The 13,008-nt window shown below is 37.5% G+C and overlaps 1 protein-coding gene across 1 annotated transcript; it reads left to right on the top strand.

The window, feature by feature from the left end:
* Positions 1-2,204: 2,204 nt before the first annotated feature.
* LOC146139622 (Na(+)/citrate cotransporter-like) lies at positions 2,205-11,723 on the top strand. The gene is made up of 12 exons (XM_083392499.1): positions 2,205-2,303; positions 3,145-3,410; positions 4,239-4,413; positions 4,930-5,043; positions 5,481-5,644; positions 6,069-6,191; positions 6,503-6,607; positions 7,644-7,837; positions 8,202-8,323; positions 9,875-10,036; positions 10,760-10,897; positions 11,589-11,723. Exons 1-12 carry the CDS (start codon positions 2,205-2,207, stop codon positions 11,721-11,723), a joined length of 1,797 nt encoding a protein of 598 aa, XP_083248625.1.
* The last annotated feature ends 1,285 nt before the right edge of the window (positions 11,724-13,008 follow it).

Here is a 13,008-nt window from a genome sequence, read left to right as displayed (position 1 = left end):
TTTTTAATCGAGATTCAAATAAGTCTAATTTTGGGCAACTTTTCTCCAATAATATAACACAGTCCAATGTGCTACAGATGGGTACCAACCAGGTGACGTTACTTTGGTCTGAAAAGTGTGTTTTTTAAAGTGAAAGTGGGCGACGCCGTCGAAAAGCGATCACGCTCACGGCAAATTATTAGCCTACATTTCAGTTAATAGCAGTGGCCGGATATATTTTATTAGGTAAACGCCACCTAACCAGACGTTCTTCGTCACTGTGCCTTTCGCAAAATGTTGTATATCGGCGCGGAGTGAACGACGTGACCTTTAAGTGTGCATTTGTTTGTATTACTATGCCAGCTTTGTCATTTGGTTCATACCAGTGATTCTCAACGTTTTTATCTTTCGTGGCCTATTTACGTTGAAAAAAATAATGTGGCCCAATGGTTTTATGGAAGAAAAAACTGTAAAATAGGTTTAGAACAAAACACAGCAGAACATATTTCAAAACAGATGCAGAACATATTTCAAAACAGATTATTTATTCAACCGTGCATTAGTGAGATACTTGCGGCTGAACAATAAATTTACATTCCTTCTTAATTCCTTTCAAAGCCATTATTCCTGTAAAATTAAATATAGTGACACCAATGAAACAAAATCTAGCTTTTTTAGAAAGTGGTCTGCGACCCACCTCAAATGTCCTTAACTTATGGCCCACCAGTGAGCCATGGTCCACTGGTTGAGAACCGCTGGTTTAAACAAACGTTCTGTAAGTGCAATTCAGGCATTCACAGCTGCCGCAAGACCTAACGGATAAACAACAAAATACTAATGAACAGGACCAAATCAGTATTAATCTGATGCGAACTGAGATTCAAGGTTGCTCTGTACGATATTCTGTCCGTATTTTCAGCAATAGAGCGTTTTCTGTAAAAATAAAAATATATAGTTAAAGCGCCATTTTATATAGTATTTGTAAAATAAATCTATAAGGACGTAGCAGAAATACCTTACAAAAAATACCTAAAATGCGATACCAACGTTCAACTGAGTGACGCTAGTCAATCTTGTGTGTAAGTTTTCCAAATGGAGAAGTTGGTGACCACTCAGATAAGATTGATTCCGTTTTAAAAGAGTTTACATTTGCCCCTTAAAGCTTTTTTGTCAAAAGTTTTAAACCCAGGCGGTTCTTGGCAATAAAAAGTTAGAATGGCCTTTTAAAAATAAACGAGAGAGACAACATAATTGCTCTTCTGTTGGGCTCTCGTCTATATCTACTTGTGGTTTTGAACGCCACTTTGACTTAATGTGGCCTGATCTGAGCAAACAGTGTAGCGACCAATTGGAGAACAACTAGTAAATGTGCCCCAGTTTACATTCTCATCTGCTTGTTTAAACAGTTTCTTGGAATGGCACTTTTTTCGCCTGCAGTATGCAGTAGGACGTTTTTGTTGTATAATGTCGCTAGTTTTATGCCCGACTTAAAATGCAAGATGATAAGTGGTCGTAGGTTAAATAAGTCAAGTTAACGGTGTTTAGCTATATGCACACTATCAAACCATCCGCGCAAGCCATTTTACAGCAGAAGAAAGGTTTGTGACGAATGACACGTAGTTAGCGCTAACTTTATGTGGCAAGTGTTATCTCCTGAGGTAAAGCATGACAAAGTGCGGCCGGTACAGCATTTCGACAATAAGAAAAAATATTGTTAAAACCAAAACGTTTAAGCATATACGTTTGACCAATCTTTGACTTTACCGTTGGCTTTGCTATAGAGCAGTCGTTGAAGCCAAGGCACAGTATGTGTATTAAAAGAAGAGCTGTTAGCACCTATAGTTACAAAATCTGTCAAGTTGATTTTTCTAGTTAGATTATATGTTTAGACATTTTAAAATATTTTATTCCCATGAACTTATTTTTTAGTTCAATAATTTGATCCGTGATGAACACAGCCTGTTAATGACCAGTAACTTTATCATGTTTACTTGGTGCTTTCGAGATTAGCTAAAATGGTGGAACCGTGTTTCACGACCGACTGACGTGCAAGCAATCGCTGCTATTTGCTGTAATGCCTTTGCTTGCACAGCAAACACCGTTGAGTTTATTAGGAGTAGGGCAACCGTATTCAAGGCCCTTGAGGACTATCTTGTTTGTGCAACGATTGTTTTTGTAGATATTCATAGGATTCTTGTTTTTTAATTCGTTCGTTGCTGCAGAAAATGGGGTTGCTGCTAACACTGTGGAGATACAAATCAACGCTGATATTTGTTCTAACGCCATTGTTGTTCCTACCTCTACCGTTGGTAATCCCAGGCACGGTAATACTATAGAAATTAGTCTCTATGTAAAGCAGATTCAATCTGCTTAAAGTTGTATGCACACTGTTTTAACGACTCTCAGTTGGCAGTCTTACGACTGAAGAAAACCTTTTGCTGTGACGCCATGGACACTGTTAACCAGTTGTTCAAAATTTATTAATAGGCCTATGTTTAGTTTACCAAAAGTAACAATGAAAGGTATAGGATAAATATAATTGAGATATCATTCCCTGAAGTGATATTGGAAAAAGCTTTACAATATAAGATGAGTTCTATTTGACATTTAGATGCTGGTCATTCGTATGCATATTTTTTATTTATTTAGACAGAAAAAATGCGTGGAGCCTAAAAAAAAAAAAAAAATTGTTTATACAACCGTATTGTTTGCTTTCACAAGTTACTGTGTCTCCCATATTATCCATTTTTGTAGTTTGAAATTTATTCTATAAGACCGGTAACAAAGTCAATTCATACCATAAGTGTGTTGACCACTGTGATCTAGCCCTTCTAAAGCTGCTGCAGCTTTTTGTGTGAACAGGGTTTATTGAATAATAATATGGTTACTGTTGATCCCTTTCATGATGGAGTTGCTTGTACTAACATAACGTGGCAAGCATTAGCGTATTGTTTCTGCACTCGTTCCTCTTTGAGCCTGTGTAGCTCATTTGGTTAAGCGACAGTCCGGTTTCGCCTGAGCTTGTGAGTTCAAACCTCACTGCAGGCTAGTTGTTTTTCGAGCCTGCACTGCTTGCATCGTTGATCCGCAGATTCGGTGTCTGCGATAGCCTTTGGTGTACTTCATACCTACATTTATTTGTTCCAATTTATTCGATTCATACAGGAAGCAGCATGCGGTTACTGCATTATCATCATGGCGGTTTACTGGATGACGGAGGTTATTCCTCTAGGCGTGACGTCATTTGCTCCTCTGATCCTTTTTCCAACCATGGGAGTCATGTCGGCCGAGGCGGTGAGCAAGACCTACCTGACAGACACCAACTGGCTCTTCATCGGAGGACTCATGATCGCCGTTGCCGTGGAAACAACCAATCTGCACAAGCGAATCTCGCTTCGGGTTCTCACCCTGGTTGGATCTAAGCCTAAATGGTAAATTCGATAAGCTAAGTTAATAGATTCAGCCAACTGTTTACGAATTACTAACTAAACTCTTATTAAATGGGCCCAAAATTTATTTTTGCCGCTATTCTTTTTTGGTTTGCTATGGTATGTTTGAGACCGATTTTCGTCCGAAGCTTTATGGAAAAATTATACATCGTAGAACGTTGAAATGTTCAGACATGACGTACAGCGGCATGTAGGTGAGTATAGGAGGTTTATGAGTCTGCACCCCTAGGGGCCTTTGTTGGGGGACAAAAAACCTAAAATATTTTGACCGAATCGTTTTAGCTCTCTGTAGCTATAGACTCCTATCTAGTTACGTTTGGTAATAAGCCTAGTTTGGTGACTAAATAGTTTATTTAAACTGAAAACAGAGTTTTGATTTTTTTCTTTTCTTTTAAAGTGGTATTGTTTCTTGTGCGTTTCCGGTTGAAAATGCCTTGCTATAAATTATTTCGGTTTACTTTTTAAGTCGAATTTCATGTTTTAGATAAATTTACCAACGGGATTAAAAATTTATTTCTAAAGTAAGGTCACCAAACCTAAAATCATCAAATCTGGAACAATAAAAAAAGGTATTGCGAAAGTTTTAAACCTTTTTGTCTAGTTTATTTATTAACGCCGCATTAGGCATATTAAAAACAAGCTTGCTGAGAACCATTACCTTAAGCTCGCAATGTAATAAAACGAACAATGGTTGGCTAAATAAAATACCTGAGCATATCGTTCAGATTAACGAACTTGTCCGAAAACAATAAAACCAGTATGCGTTTAAAGTCAGTTGAACATATAAAAACGGTCGTTTTTCATTTATAGCCTCATGTTCGGCTTTATGGCCACGACATTTTTCCTGTCAATGTGGATCAGCAATACAGCGACGACCGCCATGATGCTTCCTATTGTGGAAGCAGTCATCAGGGAACTGGTCAACCAACGAGACGAAGATGGAATTGAAAATGGAAGCTCCGAATCTGTTACGGAAGATATGGAGGTGTTATTATTCGTGAAAATGTTCACTTTAAATCATAAAATAAAGCCCAGGTTATTGTGCTGGCTAGCAATGACACTCCAGCTGTAATAGTCTTATTTAGAACGTTGACCTCACCGATTCCACAAAATTTATTTTAGTGCAGTATATAGCTATTACCCGGGAGAAGGACAACAGTTCTCGAACAATGTTTAACATTTGTCTAGTGGTTTTATTGCTTCTTTGCTTTGCGTTTGCTATTGAATCTGCCCTTATGCTCATACGTTTTATTCTATCCTATTTTGTTAATACGTGTGCGTATTTAGGTAACTTAAATACGTATTTAATATTTGAGATGTGGCCCGAGGTAAATGACATATTCGGAAGAAAGGCGAAATAGAAGAAAGTTGAATAACCACTATTTTAGGAATACATTATTGCATATTGGATCATTTTCGTTGTTTTAGAACCTAGTTTGTCGTTCTCTTTACGAATAATGTTTGTTTAAGCCGCCAATATATAAAGACCTTGTCGCAACAGGTTTATATGGAAAACGGCAAGGAAACAAGCTTTACGAATAAGTCATTCGATGAAACAGAGTGCAACGAAAAAGAGGATCCAAGTGAACAAAGTTTCCATAAAGTACATTTCAAGGCAAGTTTTTTTCACAATTAAAAACTGACCGTGGCATTTCGTGCGTGTTCTTTGACATAGATTCTACTTTAAATTTTAATATAAAGTTCTAGTTTTAAAATCATGTAAAGCGGAGAAATGATTTTTTCCAATCTTAAAAGGTGTTTGCGCTATATCTTTAGTTTAATATGGTTTACTAACCTATAATTTAGCCTATAAATATAGGCCTATATATAGCTCACCTTGCTGGCGGTTTGTCAGTTTTAAGGTTATGTTGAACAAAATATAGTACCCCTACAAGCAATTTTGCAGCAATTTTGAGTATAAATGTTATTTTAGCAGCGTGCCATTTCGCTATAGTTTGAAATTGACTCGGGCTTAAGTAAATTAATATCTCATTTCCATACTGACAAAGTATGTTTGTAATGCTAGTGCTGAGATGCATTGTTTGCTTCTAGGCTGGTTCGGAAAAGTCGCCTGAAATAGATACGGAACGTGAGCAATGGGAAACAAACCTGAAGAAAGGTTTGAGTTTGTGCGTTCCTTATGCTGCGAGTATCGGCGGAACGACCACACTTACCGGGACAGGACCGAATTTGGTACTTTCCGGACAGTTTGAAATGTAAGCTTGAGAGGACGTCTAGCTTAGACTCAGATGAATAACGAGGGTTGCGCATTGATTTGTTTTGATTGATCTATTAACGTTAATGTCTACATGTTTCAACACACCGAAAGCTATCGCAGACTAACCAAATATGTCGATCAATGATGCAGGCAAGGCACACTGGAAAAACTAACGCCATGCAATGAGGTTTTAACTCACGACCTCCGGTCATACCGGTACCGTCGCCCTACCAAATGAGTCTACGCAGGCTCAGAGGGTTGAAAAAATCAATCATACACCAATGCTTCCTACATTCTGACAGTACAAGCAACTTCACATAAAAAGGGTTCTAGAGTACAATATTTCCTTCAATGAATTATACACACACATACATTCTATTACGTTTCAAAAGTTTCTAGTTAACTTTACTCTTTTTTGTTAGATTGTTCCCAAACTCAACGATTGACCTATCGTTCGCGAATTGGTTTGTTTACTGTCTTCCATCAAGCATATTTTTCTTCTTTTGCGCTTACATTTGGATCTCCTCGTTTTACTTGGGATTCAGGTAAACACGTAAGCCGGAGCAAATATAAATAAAAATAGAGGCAGGTTTATTACTGACACCTTGTACAAAATAGTTTGTTGAACATATTAAGTGATAATAGGAGAAATATTACATTCCTTTAACAAAATGCCTGATCCTGGTTTTACTCAGGCTTTTTAACTTTGAGTTTTATTTTTTCTCAATGCCTTTTAACACAATTTAATCACTTCACTATTAATTGTTCGGGCAACTCGCTTGAGTGCAGAGCAAACCAACAACACTCATTCAATAGAATATAAAACCAATTTAACCACAATCTTATATTAATTTAGCATTAAAGGAATGTTCCAGTGCCTTGGCGGAAAGCCGAAAACGCAGCAAGAAATAAACGCTGACAACTTGCTGATACGAGAATACAAAGCTTTGGGAAGCATAACGTAAATGTTGCACTTTAATTTATATTACGTTATCCGAATACATGTCGTAGGTTTTTTTCCTAGATAAGCATATAATGTAAGTTTATTTTACGTCTGTTGTAGGTTACTGTTTTGTTTTTAAGCAAACACGTTTTATAAAGTAAATGGTTAAAATAATTGCTCACCATTGAGAACAAAGGGATTACAGGGAGTGTCGAATTCAGGAAGTCCGTGAAAAATTCTTTACATGGCCTCGTATAGACCCCTTCATTTTCTCCTGTTCCTCATACATTAATTACATGTTATAATTAATGCGATTGCATCTTCTCTACAAATAATCTGGCAATCCGTAGGTTAATGTTGGCGATTCAATTCCAGTTGTAAAAATAGGATTCGCACCAGAATTAACAACCAATAAGTTCTCAAAGCCGCAGAATATTTATTGATAATGTCAAACGAATTTGGTTGCAGACACAAACTGAATGTGTTTGGTTATATTTCGTTTTTATCAAAAAGCCTATACTGGGTCAATAAAACTCTGTAATGGGTCGCTGTGTGACCCGGGAGTCAAACGTTGGCCGTCCTGCTGTATACAAATACAAATATAAAATCCTATAACCTATTGTAGCATTTAACTGCAATATAACTCGATATTGCCTAATTTGACGTCACTCTACACGTGACCTTTGTTCACTGACGCGTGACAAACGCCGAACTGTGCGTTTTCAGCGTTCCGCATTCGTTCTATTTTATACGTGTTATATATTCATTCTAGCGGATTGAATCCCCTCGTTACCTTATCGTATGTACTGCTGAGATTTATGAATATACTCAACGGGCAATTATCGACTGAGTGGATTGACTTTGCCTAGAGTTAAAGAAGGTAAGGACAGGTATTCTAGCGGCCTGTTTCTTTGGAGTCAGATTAAGGACGTGTAAGATACCAAATAGGCAGCCGTCGCCCCTCGTCTTCAGGGCCAGCGCCTACTTACCCCTAACTACACACCCTCCCTTCGCTACACTATATACTTGTTTGATATTTTACTCCAACGTACAGCTGGGCAGAGTGTACAGTCCTCATCATCTTCATAACAACGGCTGTACTATGGTTCTTCCGGGAGCCCGGATTCATGCCAGGGTGGGCCGTCCTCTTTGAAGAAGGATTTGTAGATGACGGAACGGTGGCAATTGCCATGGCCTCACTGCTTTTCTTTCTGCCCACTGAGAAACCCATGTTTCTACGGAGTTCAGGTAAAAAAAGAATAATGTAGCCTATTTGCGTAGAAATCTTATCAAATTTTTTTAACAGAATTGAGAAGTTTAACAAGCTAGGGCTAAAGTCGCTGTTTATATACATTTACTAAAGATATATCATATATGCCTTATATACTGTCGTACTATTTCAAGGAAAAGCATCAAAATGTTTAACAGCTAAAGAAACGGAAATCGACGAAAGCTTAAATGTCCCATATTTCAGCTTAGATTCCTACATAAGTTTAGATTATTAAATGCATCACAATCTTCTGTATACTATCTAAAATTAAAGTAGTTTCATGCCTCCATTTTATTACTCATTAATCGTTTTCGGTATAACAGCGTTTTCTGATTTACGTAGAAGACGGAGTAAGGTCGAAGCCTGTCGAACCGATTCTTCATTGGAACTCGATGCAAAAAATGTTTCCTTGGGGCGTTGTCTTTCTCTTAGGTGGCGGTTTTGCACTCGCGGAAGGAGCAAGTGTAAGTTTCTTCAATTAAATTTGACCACGTTAGACTTCGATTCGACATTGCAAGTATAGCCTACGACAGGGGTCGGCAACCCCCGCCACAAGTGGCACGCGAGATGATTTTGCAAGGCACGCCAATTGATTTAACGCGCACGTTATATCACCTTAAGAAAGTGCAACCATTACATCATTACCACATCATTAACATTACTAATAAATCACTAACACTAGCGCTAACTAAATGGTTGCACACATTGCCAGTTCGTGTCACAAATAAGTGTCTTAACTGTGTTGTATTTAATATTATTTTTTGTGGGCGTAGTTGTTGTTTACCATCAGTTCATATTACGTCACAATGCCCCAAATTTGGCGTAACGTTTTTGCAAAAGTGCCCTTTTCATGAAAAATGATATATTGCTTTCACAACGTTAAATATTATGCGACGGAAATCATATAGCAGTGTTGTACACGCAATTTTTTTATAAGAAACTTGGCTCAAGCCGAGTACTAAAACTTTCTTAAATTTTCTATTGTTTTCTATTGTTTAAGAGAACAATAGAACAAAATAATCTATTGTTCTTTTCGAGAAATCCGAGTACTCAGTTTCTTATAAAAAAATGCGTGTAGCCAAGGGGTAAGCCAATCTAGAGGGCGTGGCCGCAAAAAAATTTCCGGGGAGTACCCCCGGACCCCCCAATATTTCGGCTCGCTACGCTCGCCCGCGGTCTATGTTGCCCTTACCTAAAAAGTCGCCCCCCTTGCCCTGAAATCGCTCCGGCGTCCCTGATAAGGCAGCAAACTGTAAATTGGTAAGCTGGGATAGCATATGCTTGTGGCATATTTTCCACGACCATAGAGTGGATTGCGGAATATCCACCTTAATTAGTTACGTAAATTGGTGAAATACAGGGGCTGAGTCGGACTCGGGACGTGATGAAATCTGATATTTGGCCGGAGTCTGACTCGGGTTGTTTTTAACCGACTCCGCAGCCCTGATTGCCAGTGCGAAACCAAACATAGAAAAATGTTTGGCACGCGAGTTGTTAATATTTTGACATTATTCATAAACTGGCACTCTGCGTACGAAAGGTTGCCGACCCCTGGCCTACGATATTGGTGCACGTGCTTTCAGTTATGTTTTTACTTGTTGACATTAAACTTTATACTTGTTGACATTAAACGGCGGCATGTTTTAATTGGTTAAATTAGTTTGCCTTTATCGTGTATGCAATCCATTGACGTGTTCAGTATTTTACAGTTGTACTATAATATTGTATAGTATCTATGCATGATTTACATATATATGTTACATTTACTTCAATCATAGGCTATGGAGATTTTCAGCCGGGTAAAGATGCTAATAGGAAGTTTTAATTACATATTCGTTAGGGACTAATTTTGCTGTGGCTCTTCCAGTCTTTATGGATTGAGACGATCTATTAGGATACAGCAGTCACCTGGCGTCTCTACGGGGCGCTGCAAAATAGTAAAACGATAGAGTTGTTTGGGAAAGTGATGTCACAGCTGTTCGAAACACTTAGGCGTCAAATGCCTTTTCCATCAGGTTTCCGGCCTGTCGCAGTGGATCGGTGATCTGCTAAGTGTGCTGGGCGGCATCGACGACTGGCTGGTGTGCCTCATTATTACTACGGTCGTGTGCCTCTTTACTGAGGTCACCAGCAACGTGGCCACCGCTTCGCTCTTCGTACCGATCCTTGCACGACTGGTAATTGATGTATATGTGATAATTTTCGCTTTTCACGCCGCCTTGTGAAAGTTACACCGGCGTCCGATACTTAGTCTTTACCTAGACCCTTATTTCGATACTTATACCATATGGATTCAAACGTATAGCTCTTTTGGGAATAAAATTTGTTCAATGTTTTTGCCAGCTACCAAACCGCCTTCTTCATGGTGAATTACATCAAAATCTTATATAGGCACAATAAAAAAACAAGCTTTTTTGATTAATAATTAATATGCCTTGTTTGGCAACGGTTTCTATATACCCGATAATAAAAAAAATAAGTACTATAAAGTTACATTCGTTACCGAATACGTCATTATTAAGGTCAATTAATCAAATGTTCGTTAAAATTTAATTTGAAAAGACATATAAATAATGTTATTGAGTAAGGATTTACATTTGACCTTATGGGTCATAATTTCGTCATGATTAAGGTTGGTCAGCAAATTACCTAAATTGAAATGGTTAATAAAGTTAATCATTAAAAGTGAAATGGATTTGTCTTTGAATCGCGATTTGTTTTCCTAGTAAATTTCAAGTTTCCTTGAATAGTAGCCTTAACACTGTTATAACTACCCAGGTAAAATGCTTTTAAATCTCACACCGATATAACATTAGTGTCGGATAAGTAAGCTACCCAAGCCGACATTTGGTATCGAGAATTACCTACATGATGCGATAATATCTGACCTATTTTTGCAGGCCCAGACCATCCACGTTCATCCAATCTATTTGCTTGTTCCCCCGGTGTTGGCCACTTCAATGGCCTTCATGCTTCCCGTGGCCACTCCACCCAACGCCATTGCATTTTCGTTCGGTCATCTCCAAGTAAAGGACATGGTAAGTTGACCTTGAAAACATATATTTCTCACGTTTTGGGGGGGCAATTATCTCATATATAAACCTCTCGTTGAATTTCAACTGTGTTTTAAAGTTGATCTGTCATAGCATGAATAAACATCTACAACTAAGGGGCATGATTTGTTGACCAAGAATGAAGATATTTCTTAGGAGCCTGGCGCCCAATAAACAATAAACCTTCCAAGTCATTTTGACGGTGTTCTTTAAAATTGCTTTGTGGTGGCCTGTATGTACCCACTACCCAGTTAACTATCTTAAAGTCAGAACACATCGTGAAAGTCATGGTATTGTTGTTGTCTTAACAAGCAATTAGAATTTAGGCACTTACTAAATTGCATTTACTTCACGCAAGGATGGTAAAAGGCATCTACACCATATATCAACTGCGAAAAGCTTTCTTGGCTTCAGTTTTGTTTTTGAAGGACTAAGGTGCGGCAACACTATAACTAATCCTAGTGTTGAACTACAAAGACTCATTTTTGTTAGAACTTAGTTGATTTACCACTTTTTATCAAATTTCAAGTCCCAAAATTAGATTTGTATTTTAACTTAACGTTCTTCATTTATTTATGTTTTCTTGTGTTTAGGCGGTAGCTTCGTTTCTTCGTCGTATCTTTACAGTGTGTTACCGATTGCTTTCAATCGCTTTTCAAAATTCGTGATTTTACAGGCAAAAACAGGAGTTGTGCTGAACATAATGGGCATTTGCATCGTTACCTTGTTCATCAACACTTACGGCGTCGTGTACTTTGGCCTGGACGAATTCCCAGATTGGGCCTTGCTGCCAAATGACACAGCTGTTTAGGGGATTTATAGATTGATCATTACACTCCATACGTAACGGCACTTTTTGCTTGACACAATTGTTCTCGGATTTTTGTTTTTGATATTCCGATCATCTAAATTTGATTTTGTTTTTATTTTTGGAAAATCTCACTTTGATAATTTTACTTTTTCCACAAATTAAATACCTAAATGTTTATTTCCGTTTTTTGTGTGTTCATTAAATATTTCAAAACCCAATTAGGATATCCTCCTGTAACTGGGTGTATTTCAAAGTTTGTGTTTTAACCACTCTGGCCACAAAACGATTAATTAAGGCTTCTTCGTTTACTGAATGCCAGGCTAGCCACCCCAGGTAAATATGCAAAAATAACTTGCTTTAGAACATTGCTTTGGGGATACTATTTAACCTCTAGCTATATTTACGACGATATTTGCTAAAATACAATATTTAAAGTAGTACTTTAATATAACCTTTAGGTCGAACGAATTGTCTTTTCTCGAAAATGCTTTCACCCGCAATAATGCTTTGCTTTCATCCGACTGATTCATTCGTGTTAATAACGTAGCCTGGCAATAACGTGCTCGTTCTTAGATTTGCAACATTAAGATAATCGCGTCTGAACGGTAACTAATATATATTTTTTGTCGTTGTGAATATATGCCCTTCTTCACTTTTTATTGTAAACTTGTGCTTATAGTCTCTTCATATCTTTAAAAAAGTTGTAAATTGTACAGTGTTTCTTCACAGTAGCTCATGTTGTAAACGCGCTTGCAAGTGATTTCTATTCATATTTTTACCATCAAGTTTACGTGCATTTTTAGATAGTTGCTAGTTTTATGAAACAAATATATAGCGCTTCTTAAATTGCTTTGTCTAACTGGCTTTATATGAGACAAAAATACATTTTCCAGCAAGAGAATCGAACAGACATTTCTGAAAATGTTGCCATCTAAATTAAAGGAATTGAAGCAATAGTAAAGCATAAATAAGAACCAATAATAATCATAGATAAACCTTGTGTATGGCTATTATATCGATTGATATCATCCATTTTATGGGTCGTTAGGGTCTAATTGTAAAGGATGTGACGATGCCTGATTATATTAACGTTCAGCTAGGCATAGCACTAATCAAAGCATGCCTAATATTTAAAACACCCGTTGTTAGCGACCTTTGCGGCACAACTATTTAGAATACTTGAATTAAAAAATGAAGGGACTTTTTTCTAGTTTCCCTTTTTTATTTGTATGTTGTTTTGTATTTCTTAACGTTTTTTTTAATTTGTTAAAGTTACTTTTAGTAC

The sequence above is a fragment of the Ascidiella aspersa genome, chromosome 6 (assembly GCF_963924565.1).
Source record: "Ascidiella aspersa chromosome 6, kaAscAspe10.2, whole genome shotgun sequence".
Lineage (NCBI taxonomy): Eukaryota > Metazoa > Chordata > Ascidiacea > Phlebobranchia > Ascidiidae > Ascidiella > Ascidiella aspersa.
This window is presented reverse-complemented; position numbering and strand designations above follow the sequence as displayed.